We start from the raw sequence: 19,517 nt of genomic DNA, 5'->3' as shown, positions 1-19,517 counted from the left end.
CGACGCAAGCATCGTCACAGCACTCTCTCTGTACACGTGTAAACCGTTGAATCCGTTCAAAGTACAAACAAAACCAAAATGCGAAATCCCCATCTGTGCCTTTCGGTATGTTATCTGTGTTCGTGCACATGCGTTTGACTCGCAACGTGCGACCATCTGCCGCCGTGATCTTCACCGATGTGGTCACGTGCTGCCGAGCCATCGAGCCGATTGCTGTTGCACGCCCTCATTCCGAACCCTTTAACGAAGGCTGAGGCGCCGAAGAAGTCCATGTCGCTAAAAGTGATTCTCAGAAAGCCACGCCGCGGAGCCGTGCGGGTCTGTCGCGATCGAAGCGCGGCGTCTCATTTCGAAAAGACCGCGGTCTCCCCGCAACCTTCCCCGTGGGGTCCGAAGTGGGAGTGGCCGACGGGACTTCCGGCGTTGGGGCCGTCGTCGGCAGCGACTCCCGGCGGTCGTAGTGGGCGAAAGCTCGTGCGCTCGCGCTGCTCGACGGCAGCCCCAGACGACGATGCTGCAGTCAACTGCCATCTGTGCCCCGTCGTCCCCGACGACTTCGCTGCCGGCATGGCCTTCATCGATAGAACTATGAACCTGCCGGTTGGACGGGGGTCGGATGCTGAATTGGCCGATTCCCAGTTGACACCGGCCAGTAGGTGTTAGCGGTGCAAGCGTTCTTCTGGCGTTCGGCGCTTTTCTGTGTGTCTCCCGGTGGTGTGTGGTTTCGTTGGGATATCTACCTGGTGGCCGTTGGAGACAGACTGGACGTTCTAGTTCGTGCTGGCTAGATGCCCGGCCAGGCACACCGGACATGCATTCCACCCTCGGTGTTGTGATGCTCCTAGCGGAGTGTCTGCTGGATCTTGCCGGTGAGTCCCTTCCTGGTGCCTCTTCTTCTATCATGCCGTGGGATGCGCCGCCGGTGCAACAGGCGCCACACAGTAACATGCGAAGCTACAGGAACATGTGTGCGTGCAATGGAACAAGGTGTGTCGGCGTACCTTGGCCTTATTAACGAAATAAACTGCGCGAGTTTGAGTGATATCACAGATGGTAGAAGCACATAATGCGGGTTTTCGAACATTTGGCTGGCTGTCGACGCATGATTGATGCTGGGTGTCTGAGGGTGACTAGTCACATATGCGTTGAAGGCGGTGGTTTATCCAGAAGCGCAAGCACGGGGGTGTGCCAAAAAATTGGAGGAGGGGTGATTATTACAGTTACGTTGTAACAGCTTTATGTATCAAGCTGAAATAGCAAGTAGGGCACCCCGTAGAGGGTTGCGCAGGAAAGAAAGGCAGAAAAAATTGTCGCAAAACATTTGAAGCGTGTAAAAGGGTTCTGGATAAATCACTGGCCGAAGGGCCATGCAGCGTGAGTGTGACGCCATTTTATGGCAACGTTAAACATCTACGACTATCATTAAGTAAAATGTTGAATATACCATAATTCCCGTCATTATTACTGGCGAGGTAGGGGCGGGTGTACCTGTTCCCGTACTGTAGGAGACCGCAAGAAAACGCTCGCGTAACTCCCACCAGAACGTCGAGAGGAGATGATCAGATCGCGTAGACTCCTTAGCGGCACGTGCTCGTACCGGTTTTTTTTCTGTAGTCTACCATCGACAATGTGGTGTCGTACGTTCAACTTCCGTCGAGTACGCTGCAGGTACTGAATGCATGAGCCAACGTTTTAAGGCACGTAGTTTAATCCGACCGATTATGTTGCAGTGTGATGGAGGGTTCGTCGAGGAAACGGCGCGGAAGAAAATGTACAGCTATAAAATTTCTAAAAATAGTAGTGCAACATGTCGGTAGTGCTGCATATCTGGACAATGAACGAGCTCACTATAATAATATCGAGCGTTATATAGTGTGACGCTATCCAGTATTTCCTTGACATGCACACTGTGTAGAAACCTCCCATCTCCCTCTTTAAAAAATACCGACATTTTTTTTAAAGCTTTATTCCGATGCGGTACATGTGTTTGTTATAGGATCCGTGAAATATAGTTAGAAGCGTAGCCTTAGCAGGCATCAGGTTTATTTATGCTTGACGCTTGAAAAAAAAAAAAAAAAAAAAACTGTTTGTCGTGCGTACACGCACGACACGACCTTGTCACTTTTGTTATGAAAAGGTAATAAAACTAAAGATAATATTAATGTGTCGCGGATACATGACAGAACTATCCACTTTTGTGGACTTTCTCACATTAAAAGCGCGACTACATACTTTCACCGACGTCAAATGATTGATTGATTAATTTCGATATAAAAGAACATGGAGATGTGAGACCCGACAAATTCGGGTCAGGCTACTCCAGAACTCGCGAACAGAAAAAACAAAACAAAAAGAAACGCCTCAAGATGACCAAGAGGCATTTAAAAAAAGTAAAAAAAAGAGAAGAAAATGAAAAACGCAAACAAACCTCTTTCGCAAAAGCATGCGCGGGTATCTACGGTATCCACACTACCATTTTGTGTCTACAAACTTTTAGCTTAGTTCAAATGCATATTGCATATCTGTTTCGTAGCTGAGCGACTCAGAGATATTCAACTTACTCAACTTCCCAGGACGTCTTCGCTATGTTGAATGCAACAAAACAAACGTAAATGCATCACCGTTTCGTGCTCTGGTGTAATGAGCATTATCCTATATCTTAGCGTTTGTTTCCCTTTTCTTGTTCTTCCTCTCTCCCCCTCTTTGTCACGTCCTGACGGCGGGATTATTCCGTTCCTGTCTGAAGCAGACGCCATTACACATCCAAAATCGTAATTACGAATGCACGTATGGAAGACGCATTCCTGGAAGACGCATCCTGCACCATTACCGATTCCCAGTGTCTTCTCTCTCAAAACGGTTAGGGGGATGGATAATATGAAATGCGTGGTTGTCCCTTACGGTACGACAATAAAAAGCTGAATTACGTTGCCAGCAGCGGAAACTTGATTTTTTCTTAATTGGATAGCAGTGAAAAATAATATTGAGAAACCCAATATAGACTGAACCTTCTCTGGGACATTTTAACAAAAAAAAAAGTGATTTTAGTTGGGACCACGTGCATTTCCGGAAACATTAGTCCCTTTCTGAACTACATGAGTGCGACTATTAGTAATTTGGGGAGTAATTGCGAGGGGCTAGTCAGTAGTCGCAGCGCAAGTGAGTAAATTTCAGGTCAGGGGTCTTGAATGGGTAGTAATTGCAATGATGGATAAAAAAATATGTAATTACCCGTCAGTTTACTGTTTTTTTTTCCTTTGAGTGTATCACGTATTACTGCACATCATATATGTTTTTGACACCTTTCAAGTGTAAATGTCTTCTCCTATAGCACATATCTCTTTCGTGTACGTTGGTTTGGTGTACGTTCGATACGTACGGTGGGCATAATGGCATATTCCTCATCAAGCGCCATTTAGAATGGCACACTGTGCACAAAACACCATTTGACGGGGGTGTATTTCGCTTAACGAAAGTCTGTTCCAGGTGAGTGTTTTCCAACCACCTCGTCTAACCAGTGACTGTTCCAGGTGAGGGGGGGGGGGGGGGGGGGACAGAGAAGAAGAGACGACAGGACAGGTGCTAGACTTCCAACAAAATACATTTATTGGCAACATAATGCAGTCGTTAATTTCATGTAATAAATTTAATAAATAATTTCATCAATTTCTTTTTTTGGAAGTATAGCACATGTCCTGTCACCTCTTCTCTCTGTCCCGTTCCCATGCAGTGCTCGATCATCATGCAAGATCAACACCAACATGTCCGTTTTTTTACTTTGATGTCAGTTTCTACATTGGATTTCCCTCCCTCCCCTCCCCCACTACACGCTACGAGAAAAGAAACCGTACCGCCCCACCCATCCCAAACCGATGATCTGGATCCGCCCCTGCGTCTAACGCAGCTATTACACTTCTCAGTCTAAGCGAAAGCAAAGTCAAAAGCAAGTCAGCAAAAAGTGCTCATTTGCAAACACGCCCCTTTTCGACACCGCAAAAGTGTATGTAAAACATTTACTCTCTGCTCTGACAGCATAGAACGTCACAACGTCATCTGTGACATTAGCTCACCCTTCTTGCAAAATTTATCACGGAACTCAATAGGATATCTGCATCGGGAGTAACTCGAACGTAATACACCTTTAAAACCGTGTCCCAGAAGTATACCCAACTGCAGCTCTATAGCAATAAATCAACGCCGTGTCCGCAAAGGGTTTTGTGCAAGTGTGCACAGTCGGTACTAAATGTGGTTCTGGAATGGCACGTTGTAGGGATTTCTAATAACGTGTCAGACGAGTGTTTGGTGATAAATTGCGGTAAAGCAATTTCTTTTCTAGCGCCTAACGTCTGTCTACCACCCGCGTCGCCCCTTTCGTTGTCCGTGTCGGCGTTGCTTTGCAGTCCCGTTTGATGGACGATGCTGAAGTCACGAGCTGGGAGTTGTTTGTCATGGCGTGGTAAGCTCACTGGAAAGGCTCTAACATAAAACGGCTTCTTCAAAGAGTTAATGATGTGTCCGGATTAGATGGATGTAAGAAAAATGTGGAAACGTGTACGTGTGTGGAGTAAGAGGTCGCCGATTTTAGTATTGCGGCCTCCGAGTAAGCTACCAAGGATGAAGCAATCGTGTTCACTCTATCGTAACCGTCATACGCGTGGTTCGTGAGGTCGAACAAACTGTATAGCGTACAGACCACATGCCGCGTACGAATGACAGTAGTGTGTGTATACAGTGACACCCGCAGGAACATTTCTCGGTGTTGTTCGAAGCTACTTGTAAGTTCCTACAACTCCTCTCATAAGATGGTGTAATTCACCGTATTCGCCGCTGTCGATATTTTGTTGTATACTACGTGAATTGGTTTACTGAAGTCCCGTTGCTACAGCGTACCTCACGCGGTGCATGAATTTGCATAGGAGAGAGCTTCTGACGGGCTATTCATATTCTATGTCTCTTGAACGATTACAGCGACTCGTTTTTGATTTTTTTCTTACTTGTAAGTGTTTACAGCTCCTCACTGACTTGTACTAACTGGCACTGATACGTACACCAAAAGATAAATTGCAAAAAAAAAAAAAAACTTAAACGTTCGTTATGGACGCTCCTATATCCGAAATACTGCACAATCCACAAACAGTGCTCAAGTGAGCGGGTTCCTGTAAAGCACGCTACTCATCATCCTTGGTGTTGCTGCAGGGAAGTAAGCTTTAGAGGACACGTTACAAACGTTACAAGATTTTGTTTCTCGGAATCAGTCGTGTTTTGTGCAAGTCTAGGGGTAATGTATCTGTGTACCTATCGCTGACCGTGTGCTGTCTTTGATGCTTCTTAGTACAATCGGTTACCCCATATACAGACTGGGAATTCATCTAAGAAACCAAGAAACGTATCTTTTCTTCTCAGCGCTCCGCGTGGAGGGCCTGGAAATATCGCTGCACTAAACCAGGCGAGCTCCAAAGCCACTCCTTTCGTTAGAATGCATTTTCATTTAAAAATTGAAAAGTCATTTGGTTAGTGGTGCACCCCATCCGGGACTGTGTACGTTTTCCCCATATCACACGAGCTATACGCCGTTTGATGTGCACGCGCAACTTCGAAACGTTTGTCATTTCTTGAGTTTCCAACCAACGCATTTCTTGTTCCATCCACAATACCGTAATGTAGGCACAAATCGCGTACCCATTTTCTTCCCAGTCCTTCCCAGTCGAATGGAGAGCCCGGGTCATTTGCCCCAGCTGTAACGATGCGTTCAAGAGGAGAGAAAGTGGGTGTTTCGGAAAGTGGAACCAATTTAGACGGCGAAGGTTTCCGAAAAGCGAGGTCTCCCAAAATAAACAAATCGAAGCGAATGTTTCTTTTTGCAAACGTCCTCCCCGCCGAGATGCTTCTCTCCGGGTTTCGCAGAAGTGCCCGTAGCATTCGACTGGTTCGCGTCACTTCGACGTGAAAAGTATACATCTAATGGCAGCTACGGCCATTCAGCCAATCAGAACGGGAGAACAAGATAGCTCGTCCTGGGATGCGATGACGTCAAATTTGGTAGTGATACGAAAGCTTGGGTCAACTATATCAACGATTATTTAACGCGGTGACGACAGTATACGGAATGTGCCCGGAGGAAACATAAATTTTATTTTTGTGATGGTGATGATGATGTGCACGGGTCGAAGAGCCTTTGATACCTCGAAAACAAAAAATGTTGGTCTTCGGATAACAAAAAATTACAAAGAAATAAAAATAAAAGCGGCCCAATAATCATGAATTGGATTGCATTCTATTTATGCTTAAAAGAACGTAGAAATTGGCCTCCTCGCCCGACAAATTCCGATACTTCCGCAGAGAACGTCCCTCTCTCACCGGCAAGAAAGAAAATAAAATGAAGAAAAACAAACCGGGAAACATGCAGGTGAATCATTTCGACGACAAAACACAAAGTACACAAGGAACACGTCTGCTATCTCTCACCTAACGTGATTTATGTTCGTTGTCATTGTCGTCGAGCTGCTTCACCTACATGCATGCGCAGCAACTGCCCCGTTTCCCCAGACGTTAATCCAAGAACTACGAAGTTCTCCCAACGCTACCCTACGCAACTCCTACACACCTGCAACGAAATGCGACAGCGCCAACTGCAAGGAACAAGAAACGGGGCTCCTAGGAACGAGAACAAGAAGCAGGCATAAGACAACTAGCGCACCAACCCAGCACAGCGTCCCTCTTCCGTTTCTCCAAAAGCCTAGCACCTTTACAATCTAACCATTTGGCATGAGGATGTCTTATGTGCCCTGCTCCGTTGTGCGCACCGAACAGTTCGCCGAGTCAGCCCTAGCTCTCTACTTCGTGTAGAAACTGTCGAGTAAAAAAAAAAAAAGGATAAAAACGCTTCCCCGTTATTAACAGCGTGATGCATCCTGAAGCACATACCCATTTATAACGCAATACTTTTGCTATTTGATGCACTATACTGCCGGACGTGCGGCCTGGCAACCACACCCATGTCACACGCTCAACATGATATGATGTCGACTAACGAGATAGTACCACAACGGAACCATTTGTGTGGAAACGCGACGACCGCGTAATTGAATCAACGACACACGTCTAGTGTAATAAAATTATCCCATGAAGGATTTAGCGAAACTGGCTCTTCCTGTGGGACTATAACGTTGGTGTGGCAGAGAGGGACCAGAGGGGGAGGGAGATGCGTGTAAATAAGCGGTGAGTTTTTTTTTGTAGTTGACTTTAAATACATATATAAGGATATAGCTGGCTATCGACATCGCCATTAGTGTCCAAAGAGTTCGAAGCCCGAGCGTCGACTATGGGTACCTTTTCAAATTGGGAGTAGATTTACACGTAAGACGGGTACCTTTTATTGCATCTAGCAGGGACACAACAGCAAGAAGGACACTTTACTACTCCTGGCGCTGGCGCTCATTGGCTTTTTCGCCAATTGCTCGTTGAATGGGCTATATTTTGACGGTGATGGTCGGTCTGTTTCGTTTGGAAAGTCGATATTGAGCGCAGCCGTCAAGCCACGATATCAGTCTCCTGGCCGCTGTCTATCTTACACTCATTCTAACGATATAGCCTTCCGAAAATAAGACCAGGATCTCAAACACATCGATGGCGTTCCATTCTTCTTAGAGCCACTTCGCTACGCCGTCGTACGATGCTGCAGTCCGCTCTTCGTGTACTCATGTTCGCCATCTATCATCTAGCTCTCCACCGATGTCAAGCAGCTGAACCAGGCTATGAGGCTTGGAGCTGCACGACATCTTTGGGAACGCTCCCCTGAAAAAAAATAAATAAATAATAATAATGAAGGAAGAAAAAGGGAAAAAAAAAGAAAAAGAAAAGAAAGAAAAACAAATCGGCTAGTTGGATGGACGTTAATCGATTCAATTAAAACTTTCGGATGTAGGTCTTCCGTAACTGTGCAAGTGAATCACAGATCAAATTGCTTTGTTCTTTTTATTTTTATTTTATTTTTTACGGACAGTGCTAGCACTCCCTTAATCTAATTTAGCACCAATGATACGGGGCATGTACGACGGTAATTACATTGGACCAAAAGCCCTTGCGTTTGCACTATTTAATTGAGCGCCGTTTATGCGCGCACAGTCGCCGAAGTCCTCACTTCACACAATGTAATTGTTCACTGCTCCCATTTACACCTGGCGCCAGCCTTTTCCTGGAGGGACTTTCCCAACGCCTTCTTCGAAGGCCCAATTATGTAGGAAAGGCTTTGAATACCGCGTAATGAGGCAAACGAAACCCGCCAACGGTAACCCACATTCTCTCGAGCGGAAAACATGCTACAGATCGAAACGAGGCAAATCGTCGAGAAGGCACTTTTAAAACCGCCTGTTCTTTCTCAAATCGAGCTGCGTTGCTGCCGTGGCGTCCTTTTCTCTTTTTCTTTTTTTGTACTACATTCTTCATCCACTTGTTTCGGAGGCAAAAATAATCGAAAACAAAACGACGTCTGTTCTTCGGCTGCTGTTTCTGGCTAATGCCAGCAGAGGAGCAAATCCGATTATGTGGAGTCGAACTGCAGGCTTCGCAGGCAGCCAGGAGGGCTGTCCACTCGCCAAATGGGGTTCCGTCCTCCCCTGGGGAGTGAGTGGCTCATTTTTATGACAACTGCCACCGTTTTCCGGTCACCCGCCATTTATGCTTGGCGTCAGACGGATGAATCCGATGCGTACATATGCGCATTGTTGTCTGTTTTGTTCGGTATGCGCGGCTTTATGGCTGGTCGCGGTTCTCTGCTCGGTTGTGACTGACGGAATTAGTGCGACGTGGATTACAGTGGCATGGCGCCAAGTGAAGATACCGTTCCTTATACCCCCTTTTTTATTTTCGTGTAAGCGCCGCGACGCAACTGTGGCTGTGAACGGTACACCCAGACAGATGGAGAGAGGGCAGCAGGAAGGAGTAGGGGACAGGGGGGAGGGGTAATATGCGTCCTGGGTCGACTTCATGCCAACTGTGCCGATAGATAGATAGAGATTAGGAAGGAAAAAGAATAAAAATAATAGAGCTTGGAACGTTCAGCAGCCATGAAAGGCGCTACCTGCTCCATTGCCAGCGATGCGTAACCGCAGCACACTCCGAGACTAGAGCGAGAAATACAAGAACATAGAAGAAAAAATAGAATAAAAATACACCGTCAGATGTCCTGCAGTCTGTGTACGGAAAAAATCGCAAAGGCAGTTCATTTTCAGTGTACACATTTCACTGCTGAGTCCAGACTGGTTCAGGAAGGCAACTAGAAGGGAGATCGCTTGTCTTTGATTGCGGGGGTTGTGCCAGGGACACAAGCGTTGAGCAAGAGAAGCGGGGTGGTCTGTCATGCGCGAAACACCAGGCAGCAGCGATCCTCTTTCCGATGTAAACCGTCTATACACTCTAACAATATGTGATTGTCATCGTCCACTACACTACACGCGAGGCACATTGGAGAGCTCACCCATTCTGAGAAGCAAACACCAACAAAACGGGACACCAGTACGAAGACGATGTTCGCCTGGAAAATCTGACAGAAAACCCAGGGAAACCCCCCCGGCAAGACAGCCGGTGCGGGGATTGAAAGTTGAAACCCAAATCACCTCCCAGTCTCGACGTGGAAAGCGGTCATCCTGACCACCATGCCACGGGAGCTCTTGGGCCTTATGCCACAACCCATACCATGGCAGCAACGTCGCATAAACCGTACACTACAACGTGGCATAAACCGTAGTACTCCTGTACTTATGCAGGAGTGCTATACGGTTTCTACCGAGTTTCTATGTGGTATACTGGCTCTGCAGAGACTGTCGGAGCGTCGACCACTCAGTGTAGAAGATGGCACTGAGAGACTGGCCTGATCAGCAAGGACAACCCACAGAGGACAGAGGTAAGGACACAAGGCTCGCAAGTGACTATCTTCCTGATTTAACGTCCACGAAGTGCTGAGGAGCAGGTGGCCGCACCTCCATTTATTTCTTCTCTCTTTATCTATCTATCGATTCATCGAGACAACATAAGAGCTACAGCTACAGCTTAGGCATGCCTCCGCTAGCGGAGAATGTAGTCCGCACATTGACAGGAATGGGACATACGAGAAGATGGAGAACACCAAGCAGACGGGGAAGTCAACTCACACGTTTTGTTAACGCAATATTTTATGGTTTTGCTTTAAAAACACGCAACTGTGTTCTAAGTACGTCGTCCTCGACAAGTGTTTGCGCAGCAAGGTCAGTGAACGGGCAACAATTTGAGGCATGTGCATGGGTGCACTACGTCTTGCCTCGGAGGTATCATGCGCCCGCATAAGCCAATCGCAGGCGTCTTTGGATTTGTGGACGGCGTTGGCGTGTAGGAGTTGACTTCTCCCCAAGTACCGGGGTGGGGGGGATTGATTTGCAGAAAGAGAAAAAAGGAAAGATAAAAGGGGGAAAGGTCCAAACATAGGAGATATGCATGGAGGTTCGTAAGTTTTTGTGTACCTCCAGACATCGATTTCGATGAGGCACCTGCAGGCAAAACAAATGCAACCTTACTAAAAACTACGTCCTGTTTGGACACTGTTCAGTTGTCGGCGCTGCGAAGTGCCAACGGCGCTTTCGTTGATGGAGGTGCAAGCTTTTTAGGAAGTGTTTGCACGCTGTCGCCTTATCGCTGCAATCTACGCTAGAACATTGACCATCGTAGTTCAAAGCGAATACGCAAGTAGGAGGCATGGATTACAGCCTTCAGTTCCTCTCTCGGAGAAGTACAGAAGGCATAATACGGTGTACTGTGACGTCAACATAATAAAATAACGTCAAATAAAATGACAAAAGAAAGAACGAAGAGGGTGCAGGCAAGCTGCTATAGACTCATGGTAGGGGACCGAGAGACGCGGAACAAGAAGGACGGACGACAATTAATAACGACGACGATAAATAATTTGTCGTCCGTCCTTCTTGTTCCGTGTCTCTGGTGGTGGTGGTGGTGATGGTGATGGTGAAAGGGCTTGCCGTTGTCGGCCTCACGTATGTGGGCAACGTCACGACTGACGCCCTGGGGAAATGTGCGTCCTGGGCCGACTTCTAGGGGAACTGTGCCGACATATGTCTGAAAGCGTCTGAGGAAAACCCAGGAAAAACCCCAGACAGCACAGCCGGCACCGGGATTCGAACCCGGGTACCTCCCAGTCTCGAATGTTTCGGCGGCAAAAATGTAGGGAAATGACCCGGGACCACTCAACAAGCGCAAGAATCTTCTTCCTCCTCTTCTTCAAAACAGTGGTGCACAGCTTATTGGTCCTGCATGGAATGGCACCGCGGGCGCCAGGGTCATGTTACATATATCAAACTCTATAGCTTCGTACAGAGAGAAACAGCAGAAACAGGGCTCGAAACCTAAGATGGATACTCAAACAGTGAACACACACAGTACGCTGGAAAAAGACACGAGAGAGAAACCGCGGCGCCTCCTCACGTGCATTTGTTTGAGCCAGTAGCAGACGACATTCGAGAGGGCGCCACGTCGCACGCGAATGGTTCAACTGGCTGCGCTACGCCACAAAAAGGTAGATGAAGAAAATAAAAACAAGAAAATGAGAGGAGAACAAATGTTCATTGAGATACAGAGGATGACTCTACAGCGTCTGGAGCAAACTGGTAGACAAGAGGAACTCCAAGAGCATCAGAAGACATCGACGGTGTTGCAGCCAGACTGAATGTCTGTCTGCTAGCAGTACTCAACTGAGCACAGGGTTGCCGCCTCTCCGTATCGTACAACATAAGAACTGACTGCTAACGCACAATCTGCACTTATTAATGAAAACAATTCTACCTTCGGCAGGGTACAAGTTGCTTAGACACGCAGTCTATCGCAGGGGACGTTAAATACGGTGCACGGTGTGCTGCGAGCTTTCTGCGCTCGTTAAAGAACCATCAGGTGGGCAGAATTAATCTACAGAACGACTACTGTGGCGTCGCTCATGATCAATATAGCTGTCCCGCGACGCAAAGCCACGAATTAATATAACCAATTCTACCTTCTTCTTTATTAATTTCTGTCTAGCGTGCTTCTTTCCGACCCAGTTATATAAGCACCCGGCACCAAACGCGGTACACATGAGAGTCCTATCTGGCACTTCCGCCTGAATTCCGATCGATCCGGGTAATGCCTGGAAAACAGTCCTTTGTCCTCGAGAAGCACTCTCCCTAGTCGATGTATTTCCTCTCCAGCATGAGATGCCAGCTTGTTGATAGCGCAGTCTGCACCCAATTTCGAAGACCAACTCTTTTCCAATCGATCTGCTCAAGGCTATTCGAGGCTATTGGGACGTCGATTTATCTTTGGCAACTTCAACGAACAGGAACGACTGAATTTGGTGAAAAGTAACGTAAACTAGTTGTAACTGTAACGTACGTTATTTTTGACGTATAGAATTTACTTCTTTTCGATCGCGGATGTCATCCCCATATCATCGTCATCATGTATTTCTCTCTCTCTCTCTTTCTCTTTTCGATCGCTCAGTATGTGGGTGACACTTATATCTCATGTAACGTTTCAGCGCTACGCTTTGGCGTAGGGTTAAACTAATTAAACTAACGTATTTAACTTAATTTATTAATTAAATAATTCAAATAATATTAATTGACTAAATTAATATTCACCCCCGATACGTCACAGTCCTCTCCAACGGAGCTAAAGGGCCCCCCTGAATGTTTTCGACAGACACCAGTATACCGCAGGTAATTTTCCTCGATGAAGGCAAACGAGAATAAAGAAGATTCAAATGAGAAAGAGATAAGTTGCTCCACTGCATTCTGAGTTCTTTTCAAGTCGAAGTATTGCAGCTTCCTCGTGGCTGAGTAGTTGAGATGCACACTGCCTTATTTTGCACCGATACCATGAGGTACAGGTAACCCAGGTTAGTGAGACACCGGTTGTGGTCTCTGCGCGTGTTGTTCCTCACTCTGTGTTGTCTTCGTCTATTTTGCTCTGGGAATCATAATATGAACTGGTACCAGCTCCCCCGCTGCGTCCCTGTTGATCTTACGTGACCAGTCCTGGAGCAGGATAATAGTAGTCAGGACAATAGGATCATGTACCAACTCCCTCGCATTCACCACAGCTCTGCTCCGCTTCCTGCAAGATTCGAGCCTTATGGCCACCCTCTGACCGGGCTTTCTCGTTCTATGTCATGCCTGTGCTGCTCTTACTGTTTTCCTTTATTTACTGTTTGGTTTGCGTTTTTTTTTTTTTTGAATAGTAAGCCGGCATAAGCCTGGCTGACCTTCCCTTTTTTCTTTTCTTTCTATTAAACATATCCCCTCCCCTCCCTCGCCTTTATCCTTTCACGCTTGTAGCAGTTCGTAAATCCCCTCAGAAAAATCCTGGATCCGCGCCTGAGACTAACTATTAATTGTGGTGGGTCCAACAACAACAACAAATACACATGGTGACGATGAATGAGGAAATTTGCCACTTGGTGCCCACAGGCAACAGCAGCAACAATAGATGATGACGATGAGATTGGGTGCCCAGTGCACTCTTGTTAGTATGAGATATGAAATAATGAAGTGATGTGAGTGAATAATTATTCCACATCAAAGTCCTTGGTATGAGATGAAGTCCTCGGTGGCCAGATAAAGTCAGTGCGCAAAAGCATTGAAAGTCACGATGTTGTGCTATGTTATGTCCTAACAGTAACTGCATCAAGACGAACACCACATTCCCATCCGCACGCATCCTATTAGACGGCTCTAAGTGCATTGCATTATGGGGAGGAGTGTTACATAATGCTCCCGTCTCGACTAAACGACCGTGGGCATTGAAGAGTGTTCTCCTTTCTGTAAGCGCTTGAGGAATAAAAGCAAACATTTGGATCAAAAGAGCGCCATAGTTGTTGTAGAGATGCCGGCCTTGGACCAATTCAAGGCGGGATCGATTCCTTTTCGGCGACGGAATAACAGAGGCGGCGTCTGGGCCGTCAGGAAGTAAGCGCGATAAGGGAACGTCCTTTTGAGTTACCGCGGGCGCTTCGTATCTATGTGTGGGAAGCGGTATTCGCCATCAAGGCGGTTAATGGTTGTTTGCACGACGATGTTCACATAGACCGTATCTAACGTGGCGAATATGCCCTGTGGATCTCCATTGTGGTACACGCGCATAGTTAGCGTTTTGCATGGAGGGCAACGACGACTTTTGTACACGTATAGGGAATGTCTGCCTGTTATTGAGCGGCGTTGAGTGAGTGATGCCGCATGTCACACATTCCCCAGAATATGCAAGAGGAAGATGCGAAAGACGTCGTAGCTTTGTGCTGCCACCTTAAGCGAGAGCTCACGTCTCTTCGTACCCTTCTAACCACGAGGAATATCCTGCGGCGCTGCCACAAGGTATTCCGTAGCAGACGACAGTACCGACGGTGTCGTCTGCTATGTGCCAGCGTCACCTAGATACAGAAGGCCTGCTTATTACCTCCTCCCTCCTTCGCTACGTGGACATGTAATATATAAATATATATATATAGAAGTTCAAAAAAAGACGCGGAAACAGATTTTAGGGAAGTTAAAAACACTAGTTTATTACATGGGGAGACGTTAAAAAGTAAAATGGGCAAGGGGTCGACGTTTCGACAGTGGCACTGTCTTCGTCAGGACAAAAGATGCGTAGCTGATTACACATTTCTTAAATAGGTTTGCTACATGACGTCATAATCGGTACGGGCACGCCACAGGCGTTTGTCAGTGAGTCAGATTCGGGAATATTCCAGAAGGTCAAGAACGGGGAATATTCTGGAATATTCTGGAATATTCCCGAATCTGACTCACTGACAAACGCCTGTGGCGTGCCCGTACCGATTATGACGTCATGTAGCAAACCTATTTAAGAAATGTGTAATCAGCTACGCATCTTTTGTCCTGACGAAGACAGTGCCACTGTCGAAACGTCGACCCCTTGCCCATTTTACTTTTTAACGTCTCCCCATGTAATAAACTAGTGTTTTTAACTTCCCTAAAATCTGTTTCCGCGTCTTTTTTTGAACTTCTGTAAAACTTCGTGGCCGTTTGATAATCCTTTTACCTCACCCTATATATATATATACAAAAAGTGCATCACGCTATCCAAGAAATCAGTCTTGAGAAAGATATCGGACCGTTTGCGCTTTATTTTAAAGTTGTCCCATTTAGTACGCGGGGACGTTCAATCACTACTCGCAGATGACGGTGTTTCGTTTCCATCGCTACGACCGCTGAAAGCACGTTTGTGATTGGCTACGGCCGTTGAAAACACGATCCCGATTGGCTGACTCTTAGTTGTTACGTCACGTCGACCAGTAAGCAGGCTTTCTGTATCTAGGTGGTGCTGTATGTGCCCAGTGCGCACTTACGCTATTCCGGCGCCGTTAAGATGCCGTGGAACTTCCGCCCCGTGAGCGGTATCTCGATTTTCCTTCCAGAAAAATATTCCGTGGTGTTGTCGCTGATGTGAATACACGGATGTACGTTTTGAAAATAGAATTTCACGCTGATCCGTGTTTTTACTGATTTACGGCGAATAGTGAACGAGAGTTTGAGAGACAAAACGAGAGAGAGAGAGAGAAACTGCAGCTTGGTCCTACACTGACAGATCCCGATTGGACGTAGAATATTCCATTCCGTACTCCGGTATTACATACCCCATCTGGATTTATTATGCGTTGTTTGTGTATTGGAATGCATATTATACTGCTGTAATGCGTGATCGGGATATTGATAGACGAGGACCGATTCGGCGTTTATCGGAATTTGTTAGTGTAATGCTGCAGTCGCATCAGTAGCGTCTGTAGTCACATCTAATAACTTGACACTGACCGTTCGGTGGCATCTGTGGCACTTTTTGTGCAGGATTGAAATTATGTCTTGGTACGGTTGATGTGTTACTGTAGTAATCGCCAGATGCTGCATAAGTAGAGTATATGCGGAGCACGTTTTCGGGTCGCACTTACTTATGCTGTGTTCCTTGTAAATTTTACGGGGCTAATTCAGCGTATGACTGAAATAAATAACTAATTAGAAAGTCCCCAGTAGCTTTTGCAGACAAGAAGTCTTTATGGCACCATCACCTGTAATGCGCGTACCAAGTTTCACGAGCCCACATGCCTAAGCGGCAGGACGAGAATGGCGGATTATCGCATTTTGAGTTTTCTGTTTGTGTACTGGTGCAAACGAGAACGTTTAAAACGCGCGCGGGTACACGGGTTGACGCTGAGACGCGCTGTATGCGTTTCAGCGTTGTATCACGATGTATTCTTCTTGGAATAGCGCACACAACGGGATGCCCGACATACGCTATACGACACGTTTGTCTCTGCGCAGGGGAGAGGGCAAGACCACGTGACGAAGTGTCTGTCCAATCACAGGGCAGCAATGAGGGTATTCGTAAACTGACATTGGTCCGCAGAAGAAATCGCGCGTGCGTCACCTTGAAATGTTGCCCCCGTATTGGGGAGATGGACCAATGAGGCCGCTTCACGGGCACCAGGGGAGAGAGCGAAACGGGTGAGCTGCGCAGAGAGCTTCAGCTACACATTTAGTGACGCTGTGCGCGTATTTTCCGCGCGACTCAGACCTGGTAGAGCTACACCGAGCCTAGATGCTTGCCGCAGGTACGTTTTTCTTCTTCGGAGCGATAAACATGCCGCTAAAAAGAAATAGCTTTCGACGCGTCACGGAATTGCGTTTTGTGCGTCGTCCTTTCGTCTTGACTGTCATTTTCTCTTCGTCACCTGTCGGTCGTTTTGCAGTCAACTGAATGTACGCCCCTCGAAAACCGCGGCGCCTTTCTCTCCGCTTAAAAAGCGTGCGCGACCGCGCCCCCCGCACAAGACAACCATTTTTAGAAGCTCGTCGCGACTTTCCAATTTGTCTCAACTTCTTCACTATTCGTTGGGAGAAGATTTGCAAGGCGCTTCCGACTTTCGCGATGATGAGGCTCCCGTTTTTCACCGCTCTCGTTTTACCGAGACCCGTGTTTACAGAGTATTTTTTATTTTTTGCTCGCATCGAGAGATCGCGTAACCCAGACGTGATGGGAGGAAATATGGGACGGGAAAATCGCGAGAGGAATGCCAAAAGAGCAGAAGAAATGTAATCGATGGACGTTAAAACGACATCTTGCGACATCTGCCGCGGATTTGTCTTTTCTGGGGAGAGAGAGGGGGGGGGGGGGTGAAGACGGGTATTTCAGTTTCGTCTCCGCTCGCATTATGGAGATATTTTCGGGACGGGTGGGTGGATGAGTGATCCGTAAGGGTTGGTCGGAACGAGGCACGCTTTAACCCTGGACGGGGGGGGGGGGGTGAAGAGGGGGTTCGAAATGGTGATGGCAGAACAGGACGATGTGTAGCTGGTGACACGGATGACGGGGTCTGTTTCGTTTTCGTTGTGGTATTGTAGCGCGCGGCTGGGGAGGGTGCAGGTGACAAATGATTCTGATGGAAGAGCACCGATACTTTGGACGGTTATGGTTTCCCGAAGAAAGTCTAGGTATGCCTAGTATGCAATTTGGAGCATGTCTGAGCGACGCCATAGTCATGCACAGGTGCAGCATGATTGATTTGATTGTGGAAAATGGCGGGATGGAGGCGAAAAGCAGACCCTCTTTACGTGACGGGATGTCGCGAAAGTAGCTAGAGGGCAAACTGGAAGGGAGGTGTAAAAGAGAGAGATAGAGGAGGAGGAAATATATGTTTAATTTCAAAAATATGAGCGAGAGGGACCGAAACATGTGCAACATACATCACGCGTGCTGCGTCGTTTTATGCGTATTCTCAAAATTTGTGGTACCCCTTAAGAAGAAGAAGAAGAAAAAAAAGAGTAGCTTTAGCCCTTTTCGGAACTACACGCATTGTCACAACCGTTACTCCCTTTCGGGACTAAGTGCTCGAAAGCTAATTCGAAGTTTAGGGACTATAGCAGAGCACGCGGGGAGGAAATTGCAGGGATTTGCGACTAAAATATGGAGTGATTGCAATCTAAGGGGACTAGAAGGAGCACTTGGTACCCCATCTACTCCTTTTTTTCCCCCTTTAGAATATATGAAAGGAACCAGAGCAGTCACCGGGGGCGCACTTTTACTCCTTTTTAACAAACCCAAGCTAAACCGAAGAGAGACAGCACAAATAAAGCGGAGCCTCATCATATAGTCCGTGCATTCTGTACGCACACAACTCCAGTATACGCTCTTTAGGATGTCATATTGTGAGCGAGCAACGGTATAAGAAGTATGCGGATGAGAACGGCAACACTTCGAGGCAGGAATGACAGGCTTCATGCTCCCCTGAGGACAGGAGCCGTTTGTTCGCACATGTGTGTCAGCGGCTGATTAGGCGCCAGGAAGACAGCTCCAATCTTCAATGAACAGGCGTCTGTAGTATTCTCTCTCAATGGAAAGTAACCGTCTGGTATTGTTTTAAGGAGCCCACAATGTGACCCTGTAATGGGCTTCAAAGCCACTGCGAGGCGGGTATTTTTGGCAGGTAGGCAATGGGATGTCTTTAGCATTGACGTAGGTCGAAATTAATTAACGGAAAGGAAACGGATTCTCAACATTCCTGCGTTTCGCGAGGAATATTTACGCACGCAGATACATTCCCCCCCTGCTCAACGTACAAACTGTAAAGGGTGCTCCACCGTAGAGTTGCCAAGTTCAGTGGCGAAGCAAACCCTACAGCGTCCAGGGAGACCGGTTTACTTGCGCGAATTTAACGCATACATAAGCAAAGCGGTGAGTCCACGATTAAAGTAGCAGAGATGGGTTAGGGGATCGGCGGCTGTAGTGGGGACGCTAGATGCAATTATTTATTATAAGCTGAAAGTAGTAGTAGTAGTAATTTACTATACTGAAAACGCGGGCGCAGTACTCGTCCATTATCCTGGTCTGATTGCGGCCAATTACGCACGCCATATCCCGTCTGCTACATGAAACCTCATTTCTATAAATCTCATTGCTGCCAAGTCACACATGTGAGCTTGAGTTTACAGTTCTCCGCAACAGTTTCCACTGACGGAACAGAACGTACGATGACGTGTTTGGGGTCGGTGCAGTGACGTGCGCTGACGTGCTTTTCAAAACATAGTACATAACCTGAACCTTGTCTATGTGCGCGGGTTATCAAGTTAATTAGTGCCTGCACTAGATATTGCGACGGCTAAGACTACATTTATAAACGTTACGCTATTACGCCATGCAACGTAAAACAGACATGTCGTACGACAAAATAAAATAAAAAATGAATGAAAATAAAATAAAATAAAGATTACTTCACCACGTTGACGTTCAATGTCACGTGCTTTACGACACGACCGTCGACGCCGACTGAGACTGGCAAAGAACGCCACGGATGGCAATGATTGCGTTGCATGATCCGGGCAGGCGCCACGAAGACTCAGCTTAGGCGGGCTTCTCACCGCCGAAATTTCCGGCCATCTTTTCCTCGGCTTCGTAGTAAGTGGCATTTCCCCCTTCACTTATCGTCACCACATGTA

At 47.0% G+C, this 19,517-nt stretch overlaps 1 protein-coding gene across 1 annotated transcript in view; it reads left to right on the top strand.

The window, feature by feature from the left end:
* Nucleotides 1–270: 270 nt before the first annotated feature.
* LOC135400884 (protein kinase C-binding protein NELL2-like) overlaps nt 271–19,517 on the top strand; it is a 118,948-nt gene continuing 99,701 nt past the window's right edge. The window contains exon 1 of the mRNA XM_064632866.1: nt 271–869. Within this exon, the coding sequence (XP_064488936.1) occupies nt 812–869 (58 nt within the window). The 5' untranslated portion in view covers nt 271–811. The remainder of the gene's footprint in view (nt 870–19,517) is intronic.

Source organism: Ornithodoros turicata, chromosome 7 (genome assembly GCF_037126465.1).
Source record: "Ornithodoros turicata isolate Travis chromosome 7, ASM3712646v1, whole genome shotgun sequence".
NCBI classification, from domain to species: Eukaryota; Metazoa; Arthropoda; class Arachnida; order Ixodida; family Argasidae; genus Ornithodoros; species Ornithodoros turicata.
This window is presented reverse-complemented; position numbering and strand designations above follow the sequence as displayed.